Source organism: Denticeps clupeoides, chromosome 14 (assembly GCF_900700375.1).
Source record: "Denticeps clupeoides chromosome 14, fDenClu1.1, whole genome shotgun sequence".
Lineage (NCBI taxonomy): Eukaryota > Metazoa > Chordata > Actinopteri > Clupeiformes > Denticipitidae > Denticeps > Denticeps clupeoides.
In genome coordinates, this window is record NC_041720.1 from 9,902,187 (window position 1) to 9,924,552 (window position 22,366).

At 42.4% G+C, this 22,366-nt stretch overlaps 1 protein-coding gene across 17 annotated transcripts in view; it reads right to left on the bottom strand.

The window, feature by feature from the left end:
- The window catches only part of ptprk (protein tyrosine phosphatase receptor type K), a 114,397-nt gene that overhangs the window by 16,635 nt on the left and 75,396 nt on the right, over positions 1-22,366 (bottom strand). For 13 of the 17 annotated variants that reach the window (XR_003751860.1, XR_003751861.1, XM_029002253.1 and 10 more), the window contains 8 exons: positions 17,276-17,578; positions 14,916-15,025; positions 14,097-14,298; positions 11,742-11,847; positions 9,575-9,848; positions 9,210-9,246; positions 4,657-4,792; positions 990-1,019 (listed from right to left, as the gene is read on the bottom strand). Coding sequence is in view for 15 of the 17 variants with exons in the window: in XM_029002253.1 (XP_028858086.1) it covers positions 990-1,019; positions 4,657-4,792; positions 9,210-9,246; positions 9,575-9,848; positions 11,742-11,847; positions 14,097-14,298; positions 14,916-15,025; positions 17,276-17,578 (1,198 nt within the window). In the remaining 2 variants the exon portion in view is untranslated. The remainder of the gene's footprint in view (positions 1-989; positions 1,020-4,656; positions 4,793-9,209; positions 9,247-9,574; positions 9,849-11,741; positions 11,848-14,096; positions 14,299-14,915; positions 15,026-17,275; positions 17,579-22,366) is intronic. The other 4 variants (XM_029002256.1, XM_029002266.1, XM_029002265.1 and 1 more) reach the window with 1 other exon arrangement.

Here is a 22,366-nt window from a genome sequence, read left to right on the forward strand (position 1 = left end):
TTTCCACCAATCAGGCTTTGTAAACGAGTCACAAACAGGCATGAGCAGCCTAGATTAATTACAGCAAGAAGCAAGTCTACTCTCATATCTAAAAGTGTGTTTAAGGAAATATTAAAGCCAGAAAAACACATGGCTTTGTTTATTCATTTACTATGCAATGCAATTTAGACAATTTATCATTTTTAATAAGAGAATTACATTATGATCTGATCTTCCTCTTGCGTATCTGAATGAACAATTTCTTTTCTTAAAGGCAACACTGGCTGGAAGAGCGGTGGCTCATGTCATGAGATGTGGCATGAAGGTGACAAACACAAAATGCAAAGGCATGAGAAGCTCCACCCATCCATGTAAGGTGGGACACCAACCCAGTTTGGCTGAAAACGTCTCCACCCCCCACCCCCCCACCCTGAAACTCACAGACGAATTAAGAGCTCTGGCCATCCAACAGTGACTTTCATCGCCTTGGGGAGGGGTCTGGCAACTCTTGCAGTGAGAACATTGTGGGGGAGACCTACAGTACTCAAGCTACTCCCACATAATGGTGGAAACATCCTACACACATGGGATTGGGGGGGTAAAAACATTTCAATTGTGTGGCATGATGACAACACACAATTGGCTCCACCACTCCCCCAAAACAAATGGATGAACAGAGAAGTTTTAGTGAGTGAACAGATGAGTGGAAAAAAAAAGACGACACACATCCGCATGCAACATAAAATAAAACAACCAAAAAATGATAAAATAAAGAAATACAGGACACAAGTGCAGCATTCTTTTTTCAAATAACACGGCTTTGGTCGTAATGGCTTGGAAAAAGCAGACTGCTGGAGCTGGTCAATGGCAGTGGTCAACCGATTTGAGAGCTGTGCATTTTCACTTGAAAAAAGGATACTGCATCTTTAAAACACTACATAAACTAAGCAAGGACAATTGCAACCCCTTATTTTATATTTTTCTATTTCTTTCATCCTTTTTTTACTTACAGGTAGTATGAGTAAGAATAGTAGGTCCTCCTGGCAAGCAAATCAGAAACAGCAAGATAAAGAAATACTGATGAATGCAAAGTGTGAATCAATAGTGTAAAAAAAAGTAAAATAAAATAAGCAGAAAATAGTGCCAGTCAAACAAATGCCTTCATTAATGAGTTCTTATGTTAGCATTCCACTTAGCATGCAATGCATTTTTTATTGAATCACCTGGCCTACATGCACTTTTAACTGCTTCATTACATTTACCTAGTGATGATGAAAGAATAAAAATAACTTAACAGCAAAACATAATAGTTTCTGCATGCAGCTTTCAATTGGGAACTGCGAATCGCTGCAGATCATGCACGACTGTGTCTAGTTATATTGAAGGAAACAGTCAAGAGACTGTTTATGTAATAGAATGAGAGTAAATTACAAATAATGAGATAGATATAAAAAAAATATTCAAGAATAAAGGCTCATAAAAAAAGGTAAAAAGCATGAGGAGCATGTATTAAACACAGCTGGAAAAAAAAAACAATAAAATGCTGAAAATCAAATAAGAGACGCTATGGGCAAAAAACAAGTCATAAAAACAGCCATTTTAAAGATGCAGTATCTCCCGAGTATTGAAGGAACCACAATGTCTCAAATACACATCCCAGAATGCTAAGGGTCAGTGAGACTGACAATTTGTACCCACATTAGTAATGGAAAGTTGTGTATGTGCAGTCAATGGAGGGGCGAACACATCGTACACACACAAAATGCAAATGAAAAAAGTGAAATCACTGATTTTTTTTTTTAATACACTTGAGATGTTACTGGAGTGCTCTTCCTCTCCAACCTTGAACAAGTGTTACGTAGGAGGCAGAGAAAAACGTTTGTTTATCTCATCCACTCGAGGCTGATGTATTATTTTATATTTGCAAAAACAATTTATTAAATCTGTGCTGATGGATTTCAATTAACACACACTTCACAACAGCAAACGAGACGGCCTTCCTCCAAAATTATTATAGCATTCAAATAAACAAGATGCGCATAATAAATAATAAACACGTATTATTTCCTTGCAGCACGCTGAGTCTCTTATGGTCATGGCTGAGCAGAGCATCAAGCTGATGCCCTCCATCCAATTAGATTAAATAAATCAAATAAATAAATAAAAATAAACATACGCACCCCCCCAAATAAAAACAAAACAAAAAAAAAAAAACTGGTCACATTAGTCTTATTGAAAATTCAATAAGCATCAGTTATTTTAAAGACATCCCAGCAGGATTAGTGGATTACGGCTCATTAGCACCAAATGCCCCCTGTGGCTCGGAATGACCTCTCCTGCTCTCGGTCTGAAATTACAAGCCAGGAAGCCATCCAAAACTGAAGCGGGAGTAATGACATTATGGACAAGTGCTTCTGTTAGACAAATTACTCAAAGGAAAATATTACACATTCTGCCAAAATGCAACAGAACTAAGTACGAACCCAACGGTTCCCAAGGTGCCCTTTTGTAAATGCAACACAGGCTGTTAGGGCCGCATTCAATACACCCATCTCTTTACGTGTGACCAATGCACAGCAATTTAAAACAAGATAATGTCTTTTCTAAGCCACAAGAACACACCGAACCGTGTGACTTGAATCAAGATGAAATTCATGAAGGTTCTGAAGATTTACACAACTCATAATGTAACGGTCAAAAGTCGCTGGATTGTGTAAATGATGCAAAGCCACAGAGCAAGATATTTTATTGTTTTTGGCACAATAAGACTGCGGCAGGGGGGGCGGATCCACTAAAGATCTACTTTACTATCCACTGTATAGGAGAGGCTTCACAGATCCACAGACACCACACCACAAAGCAATCTTAAGACCAAAAAGATTAAAAGGTGGAAGGAAAGAAGAAAATTAATAAGCCGCGATGAGGCGAGCGATGGCTCAAATGCTGAGAGGAGGTTCTAAATGATGCTTTAATTGCTAAAACATCCAGTCAAGCCACGGGGCTGCGCTATCCATTAGTATTCATTCGGGAATCTCACTCATCAGCAGTCCATGTCGCAGCCTGAGTTTGTCTTCTGTTTCTAACTGAGCCCCCAACTAGAAAAAAAAAAAAAAAAAAAAAACAACCCACAATGCCTGATGGCCAGACACCATCATCTCAACAAGGGCTCTCAGTGTGTCCACAAGACTCTCCTTTTTTCTCCAGTCTGGACGCTAATGACATGTAGGGTAGTCAAACCACTGCTTCGGTCGTTGAGGAGTTTTTATGATTGAAAAATTATTTATTAGTAGTTATAATTCAGAATATGATTCAATGTCACCTATTCACCATACAAAATTACTGATGTTGCTCCTCTTGGCCACCCGATGGCGACATTTGTCACAAAAAGGATTATTTCCTTCATGTGTCTTAGTTTGTTCTTCTTTCTTTTCTATCCCTTCTTATCCCTATCCCTAAATCCAACCACCCCAATCCACCCAAAAAGCACAGACTCCAAGCTGAAGGAGAAGCTTAGATTGATTTTTTCCCCCTTCCTCCTCGATCGTCCTTAAAACAATCTCCTGCAGAAAATGACAGAACATGTTGACTCTTCCAAAACATTTTTCAGCAGGCGCCAGGAACAGTCCACTTATCCTGCATTCATTACGCCAGCTCATCTGAGCAATGGCGAGCAATCGATGCGAGATTCACAAAGTAATTACAGCGGGACATCATTTAGTCTCAACTCCAATGACTGCTCCACCTGGTCTCTGACACCCTCCCGTCCGTGTGACCTGCATTTCCACACACACACACACACACACACACACACACACACACACACACACACACACACACACACACAAAGCAACACACAGTGCACAGTCTAAACAAATTCCGGGCAATTTTGTATTGTAAAGTAAATGAAGAGTAAAAAACACGTTGTGATGAGATGGTTCTGATGTCTGATCAGAAGCAAAGTGGCAGGGATGTTGTTTCTTTGTGGTTCTGACGGTGGGCCTGAATGCTTGGAATTTTCCAAGGTGAAACTGTTCTGCCGAGTGCCAAGGTAATGACACAATGAGCACACTCCGAGATGCAGCACAAATTTTCATTATGTGATTTTGAGTGCTTCACGCGGCCCCTTTTGTAAAATAAAAAAAGAAAGAAAGAGGCAAGGCCTTTCAGAAAGGTCTTCTCTGAAAAGAATAAATATAAATGAACTTGAGCTAAGGTAAAAAAAAAATCAATAGCCATTCAACCAAAGACTACTAATGATGCGCTGACAGTTATCCTTCACCATGCTCGTTACCGCATTTCCATATTACTGCACATGTTACTGTCTAGTGAACTGAAAACATTTGATTCCGGAGCTACGAACAAAAGAAACAATAAAGCGCTGATAATCCATTTGTGGCTTCCTGTGTGTGTGTGTGTGTGTGTGCGTGTAGAGTAGCGATGCAGCTTGGATATGACCCGAGGGCATGACTAAGGGAGAGTTCAGATGACCCGGGGGCGGAGGCTGGAGGAGTACGTTCTCTCTGCCTGGAGGGACTGTCCAGTCTCTGATCTGTCCTGCTGGAGGTGTTTGTGCAGAAGGGGTTATGGGATGGATTTGGACATGATCATGGCTGAGGATGAAGATGCCTGTGAACATAGCAGTAGCAGCAGCAGCTGGAGAGAACAGCACCCACTCACCTCTTCTTTACCAGAAGGATGGCCACCAGCACCAGCAGGATGAAGACCAGAACGGCTGCACTGATGCCGGCGATCTTCACCACCTGGTCCGTCTGCTGGAGGGGGTCTGGCACGACCTCCGGCTCCTCTGTGGCTCCTGGGGGAAGGTGCAAAATGATTCAGATCACAAGAACATGCACACTACACACAAACACAGGAAAAGTAAAGATGCTGAGGTTGTGGAAGATGAACACGAGGAACGAGAGTGGGGGTGCACCATGCGCCTCTGAACATGAAGCCCTTCATTCAGCCTACATCAACTTCAGAACTACAGCAACAACTAGAACAAATAAATATTCAAAACTAAGAATTTATACTACTGCATAGTTAAAATACATAATATCTATTATTATTATTCATTTTATTGTTGTTGGTGGAATAATTATTATAAAATGTGGTTTTATAATAATTTTATCAGCTTTATCATTATAATCTTTTAATTTGCTGAGACTTTATTCATTCACATTCAGTTTAAATGTCAGGAGTAGTTTACTCAGCAATAATAAGATCATGCAGAGGCTGTGTGAACCAGAAATGATAAAATTATGAATTATTAAAATTTTTGCTCATGTGCTGCATATGTGATTTGGTCCAGATAGTAATATACATGCCAGATAAATTGTTACCTAATTTCACCATGTCACCAACATTGCATTCAACTAAATGGAAAGCGGCTCTGACAGCATAATCCTTAACCCGCGTTCAGACGTGGGTGCAGACGTCTCCTCGCCACTTAGTGGCTACCACAAATCCCAGTGACTAACAGAGAGCACAATGGCCGCCCCATGAAAAGTCAAAGCAGCCCAACATCTTTGGTCAGTCCTCCATTATTCCTCAGGATCCATAATATGTCCTAGTTTTTGACATGGAGGGGACAGAAAAAAAAATGAAACAACAAACTAGCATCTGTGTCTTCAAGAACAACCAACCAACCCCCCTCCCTTCCTTCACTGTTCTCTCCCAACAGCCCAAGGCGGGCGGCCCGGCAGACTGCATTTGTGCTGATCTACTAATGTACAACCCCTCTTTATAAACGGGTCAGGTGTTCGGCCCCAGCACATGGCTCTTATCCTGGAGGTGAATCGCCGCTCTATTCACAACATCTCATTTGTTCCCAGAGTGGCAAAAGAGAGCGGACAAGGAAATGCCCCATAATGCCCTGATAATCCAAAAGGCCACTAAGAGACAAAAATCAGGTCAGACCAGGTCTATATGCTTAAAAGAAAAATCAAGAGAATGAAAGGCCAAAAATGACCCTAGACCCATAATCCTCCAGAAAATATTGAATTTTACAGAATTGAAGCCACGCTACATGAGTGATGCTCTTGTGTATAAATAAACACTATGTTGTTTCTGTCCTTACATATGCATCAATTAATGGAATTAATTATACCAAAAAATTATTAGTCTCACTTTCTCCCACAATTTCATGGTAAAAAAATGTTTTTTTTTTTTTTTTTGAGAAAATGGAATTTGAGGCTGCAACAAAATAAGAACCTGTAAAAATCTGGAGGGACCGGTTAAGGTGCCATCGTACCTCCGTAACCAGTTGTTTGGATGATGCTGAAAGACTAATGATGACACACCACACATACAGACATGGTGTAAACAGACTGCAATCATACCAGAGACCTTCTAGCTCAGTGTCCGGATCGAATGGTAAAGTTTTATCTTGAGATTATTTTCCATTATTTCAGGAATAATTAATTATTAATATAGAAATAAACATGAAAAAATTATGTAACCCTTAAAAACAATCTAAATAATACATGCAATAGCAGCACTCTAAAAATCACTCCAATTGTAATACTGGTTATAAAACTAAGTTACATGTTAACAAACTAATAACGGCAATATAAATGATACATTTCTGATTATTTGAATTTGTATTTTTTTCCTCTCAATTCAGGATGAAGTAACAATGTGCTTCTCAATTAAGGGCGACAATAACTAGATGTTAATTAGGCAGACGGTCATTAAAAGCCAGCGGTGATGCTGTTACACAGCAGACAGGCTGTGAGCTGCATTACTGGCGAAACCCGAAATACCTCGCTGGATTTTCGACATCATGCCTGCCGCCCACGCGCAGTGTCACACGTCATGACACTCGAGCCCAGCCGCTCCTCCTTGTTATCCACACACCATTTCACTGGACGCGTGTCGCCGGAGCCCCCCTCGTTTTCACCCCCACCCCACCTTCAAAACTCAACTTTGAAGTAGCAAAATTCCAGTAATCTTTTCAAGCACCCAATCATAAGGTGACTTCTCTCTTCCCAAGAGCACCCGAGGAAGGAAAAAAAATTGCTCTAAAGAACAGAGTAATTCAGAGCAAACTGAGTTTATATTTCATGTAAGCGTTAATACAGAAAAGAACAAGGGCGAAGGACTTGATAGCAGATTAAGAAAGACCATCACCCCTCCATCCAATAATTCATAACCGAGGCAAAGCTGGAGGCAATGATTGACTCTACTTGATTTAAGAGCGACCGTGCTATAGCACTTACTGTCTGCCTTACAATGAAAGTCAGCGACATCTCAGGGTTAGGGCTTCACAATGGATTTTGACACTTTGGGCTAAAAAGGTTATTAATCAATTTTGAGTGGCTTGTTTCAAATGCTTCAAGGTATTACTGCAGACATAATCTGCCAAGCGCCTCAGGAATACTTATGTTTCTGTCAGTTCTCATGAGATAAATTTGTGAAAAAGATACTGGAAGGAATTCAAATGGAATTGGATTACATCCATTTCTGAAATAAAAAAATATATATCACGGTTAAAATGAAAATCTATTTCTGCTTCTAACCAAGGCCAACACAGACTGTATCGAATCCTCCCCAGACTGCTCTGACAATCCTTCAGGCCCGTCAGATGGCTCCAAAACAAAAAGAAAAGGCAAGCCAGTGACAAAAGAGCAGCAACAACAAAACAGTGCTCTCATGTGCAATTACTCAGCCTTTCCAGCAGGGTCCTAATGAAATCCTGTTCACAGTCAACGCTGTGCATGCAGCCCATGGTCAGCACAAGTACACTTACCAATATTGCATAGTGGTTTTTACATAAACATCATGTACAAAATGACCGGTTTAAACAGATAATAAGTAGGCCTGGTGTACAAGTTTTGTTTGTGGTGGAGTAGATGCTCCAAAATCTCCCACGGGTGAGTCGACCTGGTGACTAAAGGTCATATCATGCATAATTTTTCAACAATTACCCTGCTGAACAATTACAAACATGCACACCTCAACATCAGTAGAGTATATACTGGGATATCATGTGCGCCACCAGGAATCATATGCCATTAACCGCAAAAGACATAAATCTGTATTAAAAAGTTTACCTTTTAATTTAGCATTTATTAATCTGTAATAAATAATAAAGTTGTGAAAAAAATGCCCAGCCTTTTACTTAACCTCCATCAGATTCAACTAAATGTTACATGTACTGGTACGTGAGCTCCGCCTAGCTACAATGGAACAAAATGCCATGTCTGATCCCGAAGTAGAGCAACTTTGACAGGAAAAAAATGCCTTTCATGGTAATGTATGCCCAGATGTCTAGGGATTATACACTTTCACCATTTCATAATCCAACAGCATGGCCATGGCACTTTCTAAGCTTTCCACCATGGGCTGGGGAAAAAAAAAACAACATCCTTCACAAACATGCTTGTAACGATAATAGAACATTAAGAGGATTTTTTCTATCCCCCCAAAAACTATTAAAGTGACACTATGGGATGAGAATAGGGGAAATGAGGTTTTAAAGATTTTAATGGGACATATGTTAGGGATAAATGCAGCAAAAAGCTCAATCTTGTTCGTTTTGTTTTTAAATGCAGTTATGCAACATCCCATAGCATTAAATTATCAAAGTAGATAACAAAACTGTTAGAATGAATCATTTATTGAATTCTATATTGCTGTGATATATATAAAAAAACAACTAAATGTAACCACTACATAACATAAAAGACAGTCCCTCAGTTAATACCCATCAGCATGGCTTATCAACCCTAAGAGCGGAGTGAGCTTGCCTGGTGAAATCCCAGGAGCTCCGTAGGGCCGAGCTTCTCGGCAGAACAAGGTGCTTTAGCGGCGCAAATATCACCAATAAGCTTTCGCTAATTCTGCTGAAACCCTGAATCCGCCTACACCAGCTCGCTCTTGGCTGAGCGACAGGAAATTAAGAGGCATTCGCATGGCCGTGGTAGCCTAGCGGTTAAGGAAGCGGCCCCATAATCGGAAGGTTGCCGGTTCGAATCCCGATCCGCCGAGGTGCCATTGAGGCGCCACTGAGCAGAATTGCCCCCACAACCCGTATGCTGTGCTGTGTATTACAATGACAATTACTTTCACCTTTCTTTCTTTCACCTCACTTTCACCTTTCATAAAAGCAATAGGGATGAAGACAATGTGTATGTTTTCGAGTGCATAAAGACAAGGAAAAAGAAAATGATTAAATGAAAGATGCTCTGTTGAAACAAATGCTCATCATACATAGAACAATTTCTTACTTTTAAGGGCCAGCTTCAGACACTGTGTCTTCGTTTCCTGTGAATATAACAAACAAAAAGTCCATAAAACAACATTGGCATACAGGTGGCCGTATAACATGCAGTGGGCCTTCAAATGTCTCAGATTAAGTTTCTAATGCTATTCTATGACTATGCATTTTGAAATGAAATGGTTTTGTATCCTAATGCATGCGCTGCATGAACACAAAAAGTGATCTATCTTAACAAGAAGTGCTCAAGTTATGATGATTTTGTCCTATTACCACAACATGATAACTAGTATAAACAATTTTTTTTCAAATATGCTGTATTCTGACTGTTGGAGCCCACTGTTTTTCTGGCTTAATAGAACAATGAGAGGGCACCTTCTCAACGCTGCTCACGGCCTGGAAGTAGATGTTGTAATTCTTCCGAGGCATCAGCGGAGGGTTCCAGAAGCCATGGTATGTCTTGTTGTCTCCCACGGTGAACGGTGACGGCTCCAGTAGGGTTTCAGGCGGAAGTTCGGCGGCGAAGTAGTACGGCGAGCCGCCACCAGAGGCGCCCTGGAAGGCGACGGGCACCTGGTAGCAGTCCAGTGCGCCGGCCTCTCGCCTCGAGCGGTGTGGGTTCACCTCCTCCACCACGATCTGATAGGCACTGTGGGAACAGTAGAAATGCCTCAGTCCCCTGAACACCCGGCCCTTCTACCCTCCCACCCCCAAAACCAGAGGAAAAACACAAAATCAACACAATCTTAAAGAGCAATCTTTCACCTCGGGGAGCCCGCTGAGAACGAGCCAAATGAGCTTTTGTTCTCGGAGAATAACACACAACCTTGACCCCCGACCATCGCCACAGAAAATGCCAATTAATTTGCCGCAATGTCTAATCTACCGCCTCGCCTCGGAATCTCATGCCCTTTAATAAGGAGTCTTTATTTTGTGAGTGATCCATGAGAGCGTATTAAATGAGAGCAGATGAGCATCCACTCGGCGAAACACGTTTACTTCTTTTTTTTTTTTTTTTTTCCCCTCAGTCTCCTTCTCAGTGCACCAATGTGCCATGAACAAGTGTGGACAAAGTGTCTAGGCAAACAAAGCCATCAGGGACTGGGCCTGGGCCAGACAGTGCAAGCAATTTCTTTGCCCGGACAAGAAGCTGTGAACCTCTGTGGTTCCTCTGCCTCCGCGGCTCAAAATCATCCTGTGGGACCTCTACACACTTCGCCCGCCCCCTCCCCGTAACGAACGGCCCCGCAGGCGTATCGCAGCTCCACGGCTCCTCTTCTGGCCTCCCTGACCTTGTCCTGGCTTCTATTCTGGCCCCAGAACGTGAGAGATCCAAAGCACAAGTGACACGGGGTAACGCTGGCACAGATGGACGCAGAATCTGCCTCCGTCCGCCAAAGAGGTGTTTTCAATCTCACCCCCCACCCCTCATCTAGTAGCTCTTGTCAATGACAAACTGTTACAAATTACCTGAGCAGATGGCTGGAGGCACGTAATAGCTCAATCGCTCAAACGGCATCCTTAACTAACTTTCCCCAAATTACGCTGGCGCAGATCTGCCGTGTGATTATCTATCGGGCTCGAATGGGAGCAGCGCTAACCACCTCTGCAAGGTGTCCTCCAACCCGGAGATGATCTTCTATAATGCAGAGCGTGCTATGCACTGCATCCCGACATGGGCTGTCACATATCATTCATTTCTATATTTAAACAGATAAGTATGTGGGAAACAAACATAGCCATTTTGTGCTGATGTGTAATTATCAGACACCCAGAAGAAATCTTTAATGGTCACAAGTATAATGGCCAAGGGGGAAACCAAAGGACCCAGGGGAAACCTGTGCCAACACAGGGAGAGCATGCAGATGACGGGCAAACTAGAGGCAGGATTTTTTTTTTTTTTAAACTACAAGTGGAGAGAATCAAGGAGTTGCAATAACATCCCTTGCAATAACTTAATTATATCTGTAATGGTGCAAAAGCAATAAAAAAAGGCAAAATCATTTAAAATTAATTTACAGAAACCAGAGGAAGCAAAGTGATGGCAGAGGGGAAAACGGTCAGGGCCTGTCTGTCTCTGGCTCCGCTGTCCACAACCACCACTGCACCACCTTTCCAATTTCGCCATCGACCAGCAAGCCTTCCGCATAATAGCTGATTTACTGAGTCACAGAGCCAGGAGTTATCTCCCAATCCCCTTTATGACAAATACCTCCAGACTCTATATACCTGGCTGTGGCGATAGGACGAGGGGAAATGAAACGGCGCGAGCCAACAATGGCCGAATCAAATGGAAGATCAACGAGGCAATGGTCCTGAATATCTAAAGTCCCCGCAGAGCACCTGTGTGCCTTTTTTTTTTTGCTACAAGTCTATTTGCCAGAGCTCTCCTCAAGCACAGCCAAGAAGGCAGGAAGATGGACAAATCTCCCGACAGCAGCTTTCAACAAACAAGAGAACAGTGAGACAGAAGTCCGGAAGGCCGATAAAATCCTGGTGAAAATAGGAATGAATTTGGGGTAAAAAATTGTGGTTTGCTAACCTGATTGGGGCTCCTTTGGCCTGGGCTGGTTTCAGAAGGACAGTGATGGTGGTTGCTGTCTCGTTCAAAAAGGCCTCCAATCCGTCATACTCTTCTAGCGTAGGAGCTGGAAAGACAAAATGCAGAAGCCTGTCAGTTTTAAAGCTACACAACATAGAGCTAGACACAGTAGAATTTACAGTATTAGCTACATACTATTAACCAAGGAGCAGCAGAAAACAGACTATACTACCTACCAAGTTTCCACAGGTAGAGGCACACAGCCCTGAATTACAGACAATAGATTACAACACCATAGTAACTAAGATATAAACCATTGAGCTACAGACATGCAGCACTGTGCAAAGGTTTTAGGCAATAGTGAAAGTAATTAAAGTTTTTTCCATCTCTGAAAGGGACTATCTAAAAGTGTAAAACACAAATAATAATGATAAATAATTACTACAGATGTGCTACAAGAACGGGTCTCTCCCAACTATGTTAACAAATTAATGACCTACAAACAAATGTATGGACAGATCCATTCTAATGTACATCCATCTGTAAACTAAACTGAATTGAATCTTCAGATTGAGAACAATATTGTATTGCTGCTCAGAGAACAATAGCATGACAGAGTCTCTTTCTCTACACACATAATGCCATTGTTTAAGACATTCTGCAATAAACAGTTTGGGTAAATCAATATTTGGCTAAGAGTTTTTTTTTTTTAACAAAGCTTGCGGCTTAGATAAACTGTGGTTTTGTTTTCACTGGACTTTTCCACAGCACTATAGACCTACAATGGACCAAGCTGGAAAGACAAAGACAGAAGCGATTCAATTATCACACTAAACAGCAGAGCTACACACAACAGAAACTCAAGCTACAAGCCACAGAAATCCCAGTTACATACCAAAGAGCTACAGACAACAGATACCCACACCACAATCAAGCTCCACCCCATGTAGCTACACAGCTACATCAAACAATAGAATCACACACCACAGTAATAACCGAGCTACAAACCATCAAGCTACAGACATAGATGGACAATACATCAAAGACATAAGAGGCTCCACAAAAATAGCAACAGTGATTAAACAATAATTGACAGGAACGGGGCTGAGAGGCACAGAAATGAGATGCATTCTGAAGGTGTTCCATTAGCCAAATGTGGTTCCACTTGATGACAGTCAGGGTGTGTGTTTATTATATCACCGGAGTTGAAATGGCTTCCTGTTGGCTTCCATTTTTGACTTCCTTGATGTAATTTTTCAGAAGGGACTTTGCTCAAAAGGCAAAATTATATTTTCCCCCAATTAGACCTGCATGCTACTTTCATTATGTTAGCTCTATTAACTTAAATCCACACACTTTCCAGCTCTAGGACCACTCTTTCATGGCAAAAGCCACTGTCCACTTTTAGCATTCAAGGGTATGTCAAGAAGCTTTTAGCTTCCATTCACCTGCTTAATTTGATTGCTTTGAATGTAGCGTGTAGTTTGCATTATCACGTAATGAGTTCCTCCGCTGTCGCTTCAACAGAACCCAAATACTTCCAGCCAGCAACACGACGCATGGCTGCCAAAGATTAGAGCTCTGAATGCGCACTGGAGGAAATTACTCCATCGCCAGAGGTTTTATGCCACCGTAAGCGGCACTCTACAGCAGCCAGCACGGCCGAGAGATACTTCACAGATGTGTATCATGGAGAAATTTCCATAAAGGGGTTGTCTAGAGAGTGCTAAAACGGGGGAAAAGAACACACTCCTATATTCGCATCTGCTCAATTGGACAATTTACCATCCATTCCAAAAGCTCTTTTTCCTCTTTTGTCCTTCTGCTCCATGCTTGATACTGTAATGCATTGGTGACAATGATACCCCAAATAAAATGAGTTTTTTTGTTGTTCTTGTTATTGTTGTCTGACAACTTTGGGTTTCCCTGCATTGTGTTGCATTCTTCCTTTTCAACTGCTTAGGGTTTTCCCTCTGTGTGCGTAATTGGTGCCACGTTAGAGGAACAGTGGCCACATGCCCGGAGCCCAGGCAGAATGAAGAGGGCAAAGGAGATGCATGCTGGGAGCTTACTTACATGGCCAGCTGAGCTGCACAGCACAGTGCTAGCGAATGACAGAGCCACACGCAAACTTAAGAAGAGTGGCAGACAACAGATCCTCACAACCTAGTATTTAAAACATAGAGCTAAACGCTCCAGAGATCTATAACAGCACAAAGCTGGAGACGAAGGACTATAGAATTAGCCAAAGTACAAAAGTAGATCACAGACAGCCACATCATACCATTTACTAAGCTACTGGACATAGAGCTTCATGCCCCAGAGTAACAAACGTAAGATGAGGCGTGCGTATACCTGAAATGTTTGTAGTCACATTGAGGGTGGTGGGCGGGCCAAAGCCCTTGGCTGTGCTTGCTCTAATGACAAACTGGTAAGTGGTTCCAGGATGGAGCTGGGAGAAAATGTGGTGGGAAGAGTTCCAGGGTAGGGATACAATCAGTGGCGACCGTAGCAATGGTACTGATGGATCGAAGGATCGTATGCTGCTGTAGCTAATCTGTTGAGAGAAGAGGGGGGAAAAAAGATAATGACGCTAAATCAACGTTTGAAAAAATCACTTATTAAAAAAAATTAATGAATGCAACATTAATTGCATTACAACGAAGACAATGTCATTGAGTGAAATGCAGTCAAGGCGACAGGGGGCTGCAGGTGTCAACTTTAATTTTGATTTGGGCAACACTCCCATTTTCACAGATGAATGTTTCTAATAAATGCTGAATAAATAGTAATCATTTCTATCACTACAAAATCTGATCTAGGTGATCCTTGTTCTCTGTGCTTATGTGAGCTCTCACCTTTGAACCGATACAGCCTCTCCATCAATCAGAATACTGCCACAGCAAAAACTTTCTACGTAATTTCCTCAGTTCAAGTCATCAGCGACCAACACTGAGCATAAGCATGGCTTCCTCTTTACCCCCTACATTCATCTTAAAGGTCCCCGAGCGCAATAGAGACCTGCAAACCCTGAAACACATGCTTCAAATATTCAACCCACATGTGAGCTGACAACAAACGGCCTGTCCGCCCCCGTATCCCCCCTGCCCGCCATCCCCAGTCCCCCAAATACTCCCGCCCACTCCTCCCTCTCTGAGCGTGGTGCCTCATTACCTCATACTGTGTGATGACTCCATTGGGCTCGAGTGGCTCCTTCCAGGACAGTAAGATCTGGTCTTCGTTCGGTGTGGCCTTTATGGACTGGCTGGGAACGGGGCCAGGCACTGCATTAAGGGGCAGAGAGGAGGTAAAGTTTCCTGAAGCATTGAATGAAAAGGTGGGCCGGCATTACAGCTCCTCCTCACGTGTAAAAGCCACTTAGCCGCCATTCTGCCAATAATGGATTTAATTCTACTGTGTTGAAAATGGCTTGATGACATGGGCCAGAGCGAAAACTATGAATGCATGAGGTTCAGCCAATGGCTTATAATTGTTTTCAATAGCATTAATATCCTTTTAATTAATATGCAAACAGATGCATATTGGTATCAAAAGGTACACTCCTTTCTGAAAAGACCTTGTATCCAATAACAACATTCATATACTCTACACATGCAAGAGTAAAATCACATGGCCTGCATTTCAGAAAGAGTCCACTTTTGTTATTCAATTTATTTTCACATTATTTTTTACATCCCAATTTTTTAAGTGTACATGTGTATCCTGATGATTTAAGAAACCCAAAAAATTTAAAATGAGGAAAGTACATCTCAACAGAACATTATTTTATTTTAAATAAATTGACTGTTAATTCATTTCTGTCTACTCTGTTACTGAAAACATCGCTGTGTTAAAGGTCCCCTGACATGACTTTGAGCCAGTCCCACAATGAGATTTCCCCAGGACGTGCCATTGTGTGTGTGTAGTTTTAAATGGTAATGATGCGGAAAAGGATGTGATGAGGAGATGGAGAGCGGCCTATAGATGTTGAGGGGCATTCAAGGAAATTATGTATATTTGCATATTACATTTACATCATTTATCAGATGCCCTTTTCCAGAGCGACTTACAATCAGTAGTTACAGGGACAGTCCCCCCCCTGGAGCAACTCAGGGTTAAGTGTCTTGCTCAGGGACACAATGGTAGTAAGTGGGATTTGAACCTGGGTCTTCTGGTTCATACTACCACCCTATCTCATCAACACCATTCACCAACAACAATGTTTGCGCAGACAGGACGTCATGTTGCCGTTTTTACAGAATAAAAAAACTCCCCTTATGCCACTGCAGGACCATAGACAGGCTATGGAAACTTGGATTTATATTAAATAATTTTTCATATAATGTCAATCAGGGCCAAACTGACAATAATATCTTTATTCATTTTTAGATGAGACGTAGAATTTGCTGGTAATAATTCTGGACAGATGTTTGTGTAAGTTCAAGGATGGATTTGAGAGTCCAGACCCTGGCCGTGCAATGTCCAAACCTCTCTCCTTCAAATCAGACATGTTGTGCGGTAGTGATCGCAGTCACATGACTCTACCATGGGGGAGTGTACGGGACGCGTGTCACTCAAGCCTTTGGTAGGAAGGAGCCCTGAGGGCCGGTGGCCTCACAAAAGTCTGCTGTCTTCCCAATCAGAGCGGGCGCTCGGCTGTCTCTCCCCACTTACTGAGAACGCTCTGTGTACGGAGGCATGGCTCACGGCCCGAAGACAAGGCATCCTATTCATCAAATCTGTGCCACCGAGACCGCTCTCCTTTCAAAGCAAATCAGCGGGCACACGTATCCTGCTGAACGTCGCGTTGCCGTTTGAAGCAGGGCAGGCGAGACATTAATATTTTTCCTTCACTTCAAAGAATCCAATTCTATTTTTAAATATCAATAGTAAAAAATATATTGCTTGAAGAAAAACATTTACAGTCTGCAATCCTGCTTGTGACTAGGCAATAAAAAAAAAATTGTATTTTTATAAATTCTGGTTCAACCAGAGCACTGACTTGTTTCTCAGCAATTATCTCCAGGCTGGCTCAGCACGTGCAGAGAAATCTGAAAAGGGGACCACTTCAAGGGATCAGCCAGGGTGTGGAGACCTTCCCCTGCTCGAGAGTGCAGACCCCGGGCGTTTATTACGAGCTAAGGGCCTCCTGCCTGCTATCGCAGCATCTGCCGCACCCCGATCCATTAAGAAAAGCCAACGAGGAAGATGTGCCCTGCCTCGCAATCATGTGTGGCGTGCGACCCGAGGCGGCGGCAGCGCTGATTGAGTGTACGTGTGAATAAGTTTCATCTGCCCGCGGACCCGCACCACTGTAATTCGCCGGCCATGATTCAATCCCTCAGTGGAGAAGGTGTGGGTAGGAGGTGTTTGATTGAAGCCATGGAAATAAACAAATACGTTTATGAGATGTGGGCGAGCATAAGACAGAAAGATATAGATGTAGAAGCAGTGTGATGGGAAAGAGAATCCCAGATATGTTTAAAATTGGTCTATGCTAGCAGGATGAGGCTTGTGGACCTCGAGCCACGTACCATCTTCCTCCGTCTGAATGACTGTCTCGTCGCTCTCCTTCCGCCCCTCTGGGTTGGTGAGGATCATCTTCAGACTGACATTGGTGTTGGGAGGCAGGTTCCCCACCACGTGTCGCGGCGCTTTGGGGTCCATGTCCAAGCAGTCGGCTTTAGTCTGGTTGCGGGCGTTGAGGTAGTGGTAGCAGATGGTGACGTTGAAGGTGTGGCAGCGGGTGATGTTGTAGCCCAGGGACTCCCAGTCCACAGCAATGAACCTGGCCTGTGTCTCTGCGATCTTCAGGCTCTTCGGCGTCCGCATTGGCTCTGAGGAGGACAAAAGACCAGGGGTGTAATTTTCCCACCGTCGTAATAACTACATTCGGCTACATGACTCATTTGTTTAACGATCCCAGATCATCAATCAGCACCAACCCGGGCAATAATGTAAAATCCATATATTAGACATGCTCCATTGTATATCAGTGCTGACATGCACATTAGTCACATATGTAGATGAGTGGTGACTCTGCATTAAAAAAAAAAAAAGTTCCATTCGGCTACTCAATTACAGGTTCGAAGCCGGTGGGAATAATTGGGGAAGAAAAAAAAAAAAAGAAAAAGAAATGCATAAACAGCACCACAAAACTTTGATCTCCACTCCCTTATTTGGTATTCAAAAGATGATAGCATATTCAGAGCCAAAGTGAAGTCTCCCTGGCCAAGAGGGGGGGGGGGCACCAAACCAGCATCGTAAATTCAGCATTTGGGAAGTAGGGACCGGCGCAGCAGATGCCTGCGGCTGACCATGAGGACACCCGAAGAGGCTTTTTAAGAGCCTCTAAATTAGCCAATACATCACACGGGGAGAAAGTCAATATAATCCGACCTGCAATCCATCAACGAACCATGCCACGCAGGGTACTAATTACTCTAATTGTGCAATTTACCTGCCCGATTGGGGCAATGATGCAAATAGCAGTTTTTGCCTCATTACTGAGACTCGTGCCGCTGAGGCCAGTTAAACGCTGAGGCAGTGTTATAAGGCCGGAAATTATGGGGTGTTATGGATCTTATATGCTCAGACAGCTATCACTAGACAGAAATGTATGGTCAGTGTATTGCACCAGTGCTTCTTAACTGTCTGTATGTTACAAATATATATTAATACCGTATTTATACAGTATATTTAGCCATAACGCTGTCCAATAACGCAGTCACTGTTCTAAACATTAATTTCATTTACATTTAAGGCATTTGGCAGACGCCCTTATCCAGTGCGACTTACAACGTGCTTTCATGTTACCATGAAGTGATCAATTCTCAGACCCCCAACTATGAATACAATCATTTTATTCACTTTGTTGTAGGTTCTATACGCAAGTCAGACAATACGATTTCCTACATATGAAATATAATAGACAAACAAACAGTAGTAAAAGACATGTCCTTTTATCCATATTTAGACACTACTACATTTTGTAATCTGCTTGATATGCCATGATCTTTTCACGCATTTGCAGAAGATTTGTTGCTTGCATGGAGTGAGTTGTTTATTTGGCATCTAGAGGCTAACAAGATGAATTTTTTTTTTCCAAACAAAAAATAGCTAATTTAAGACAAATTAACGAGTTAATAATGCTCTGGTATTACAGACCATACACAATGGCCTTCTGTGAAAAATGTCCAGCACCATCTGCAGCAATATCCTTCAAAGGTTATGGCATGGAGGACATCAAAACTTCCATACAGCTACGTCAAAAGATTTTGAATTCAATTCAAATAATAATAGCTTGTTGGAACATTTCGAAGGGGACAGATCATTAATGGAAACCGGTACAACGTCGATGAAGCGGCGCTAACAGCCAGTTCGAGACGAAGGACAGCAGTGCTTACGGTGCGAGAGTGCACTGACACAGAAAAGTTCACAGGCCAGTCTGGGTCCAGCCTTTTCTGTACCAGTGAATATTTGTGCCCCAGTGCTCTGCTCTCATTACCTCAATAATGGGCTAATGAGCGGGAACTGGACAGCCCGGGGCTCGGTATTCGCACAAAAAAAAAAAAAAAAAAAGAAAAAGCCACCATTTTGGCACAGGAACCCAACTTTGTGCTAAAAGCCTCCATTCCCAAAAGTGGTCCATCCTCAAGGCAAAATGGTTCCTCTCTCTCTTTCTCGAATCAAGCATTCTTTTTATGTAGAAAATATCCTAACTTGGCTGATTTCAACAAATTAGTGATTTCATTGTAACACAATGAGGGTTGCATTTTTTGGTCAACAACTCTGTTTGCACCTTTATAACATTTACAAAACCAGAACAACAGAACGTAGCTTTTCATGGCACATTAGTAATATTATGTTTAATTAGTGTTATGCCACTGCAAAGGCAAATAAAAAATCCTTTTTGTAGAGCCACCTATAAAAAAAAATGGAAACAGGGCAGCCAGTGGTCTTCTGTTGTTTAATTTATAAACACACACAAATATATATATAATTAAATTCAAAATTCTTCACATAAGCAGACTGGGCAAGAGAAAATAATGTCATCTCACAATTTAATTGAATAAAAGGGAAGAAAACGATAACTTTTGCGGTGCATGTGTGCCAAGGCCCCCCAGTGAGCATAATTACCTGCAGTTGGGTAGAAGAAGCCATGCCTTTGTAGTCTAATTAAATTAAAAATCCGTGGCGTAAAGACTTGTTAACCTTAAACTGACTGTTTTTTCGGGTGATTTAAAAAACAAAGCTCTTGTACAGCCGAGGCAAAAAAAAAAGCCATTCTGGATAGAATGTGGATCGCATAATGGATGCTGAACCGACTTGAAGTGAATTAAATCTCTACGTACTTCCACAGAAAGGAGAAGGGAGGGGAGGGTGAAGAAAAAAGGAGAGGAAAAAAAAAAAAAAGACTGAAATGGGCAGAGAGAATTATCAGCTACTGCCCCCGGGTTTTTTCATTTGGAGCACAGCCCACTGATGACCTCCATGTGATGAAAAAAACATTTGGGGAGACTGTATGTAGCGGTTTCCTCTTAGACGCCTCCGAGTCACATCGGGGGGGTGCTCGGCAATTGTTCCTTGAGTAGCCGCAGGTTATCGCCAATAGAGAGGAGGAGGCTGAGACCAACCTGTTGACCCCACTCGTCTCGGAGCAGAGCGCTCGCTTAATACATACCCGGGGAAACAAGAGAGTAAAAATTCAATTTCTCCTCCTCTCTTGCTCACGAGAGTGTGACACGAGAGCGGGACCCCTTTTCTGTAGAGGCAATTTACACTTATTCAGAGATAATTGCAGCAACGAAAGCGAGCGGAGGAAAAAACAAATACAAGGGCGAGACACGCGACTCCCATAGGTCCATTTTTACCTATAACAAGTCATTATCTAACTGTCACTCACTAGGGAAAGCAGGCGGCACAGTGGCGAGCCAGTGACAGCATGCCATTTTAGCAGATCCTTGCCAAGGCAAAAGCGCATTAAATCTCGACAGGTCTGGGGCTGAACGTGGTGGAAATAAAATGAATGAGTAAGTCTGCGGTATATATAGATATATATATTATTTTAATAATAATGGTGTATCCGGGAATGGTCAAGGGCAACAGCGGCTCAAAGCTCATTTTTGTCATGTAGCGAGTGTCAGCGAGAAAGATGACCGCTCTGCTCTAGAAAAGGGCCACAATTAAACGATCAATCATCTGCAACGGGCGGGGATGCGGGTACACTGCATCATAAGCAGAAGTGGAGCTTCACGGATATTCCAGACCTCAGCTGGACAAGACCGTTCGGGAATGACCAAACGATTTAACATCCGCGGAAGGCGTCACGCAGCCCCCAAAAACTAAGCCTAAGCTGTCAAGGCGAGGAGTCGGACGCGTCAGTCAAGGGGCTGGCCGGCACATTCGTATGCATCCACACGAAGGCCCGAGTCTGATCAATTGTGTTTGAGGAAAGGAGATGAGATTAAAGAAAAGAAAATGGAAAAAGGTACATTTTACCACGTCAGACCAATTTAATGTTCATCAAAAATCACAGGCACACACAAAAACACACCCATAATTGTTTAGAAGATAATTACCAATCTTATCCGGCCCAACCTTTCTCTGCATACTGCTGTTTATTCTGCTGCCTGGCCTATGATTAACAAACGTGTGTACCCTTTAAGAACTGATCGATACCTGTGAAGCCTTGTATTAACTTTAATGATTAGTCTACCTGCCCAACGCCATAGTGAATTTCATTTATTCCACGAAGATCGAAATGTAAAAGAAAAAAGCATATCTCTTGTGAACTTACATTAGGGTAGGGATTCCCACAGTAAAAACAATACATGAATGTACTGTTATTGTGACATTATATATGTATATTTGTTTGGTATGAGTTAATATAAACGACAATATAGTGAGGTCACAAAAAATTGTGTGTGAGTGTTTGTGCGTGTATATATACAGTGGGTACAGAAAGTATTCAGACCCCCTTAAATTTTTCACTCTTTGCTATGTTCCAGCCATTTGCTAAAATAAATCTGCAAAAATGAGGTGCTGTCTGTACATTAATGAGCAAAAACAACTTAAATGAATTTAGCAACGGCTTTAATATAACAAAGAGTGAAAAAATTAAGGCGGTCTGAATTCTTTCTGTACCCACTGTATATATTATTACGTTTATTTTTTTCTTTAACCTTGTGATGACCTTACACACATAGAACGCTAAATAGATGGCCCCATAAACCCTATCTGCTCCCTGGTCCTCTTATCACCAAAGATCTAGAAAATAAGGGGGGGTTACTAAGGGGCGTGGCAGGCGGATCGCAGTGCATCTGGGATTCCTCCCAATGCTGAGGTTCCTCTGGCATCTCTGTGCCCTTAATAGCTGTGACAAATCGGCTATTGATGTTGAAAACAAAACCTTTTGTCTGGCGCCGCCTGTACTTTGTGGCCACAGCAACAATACACACTTCATCTCAGCGCCACTGAACCGGCCCGAGAGCAACATTTACATACAGGAAAAGTAAACAGCGGTGGGCGCTGAGCACTCAGGACTTTCAGGGAGAAAACGGAAAAATCGATAGCAATCAAATGAGCAATGACTTTTTAAATGGCACGGGTACCTGACCAAATCT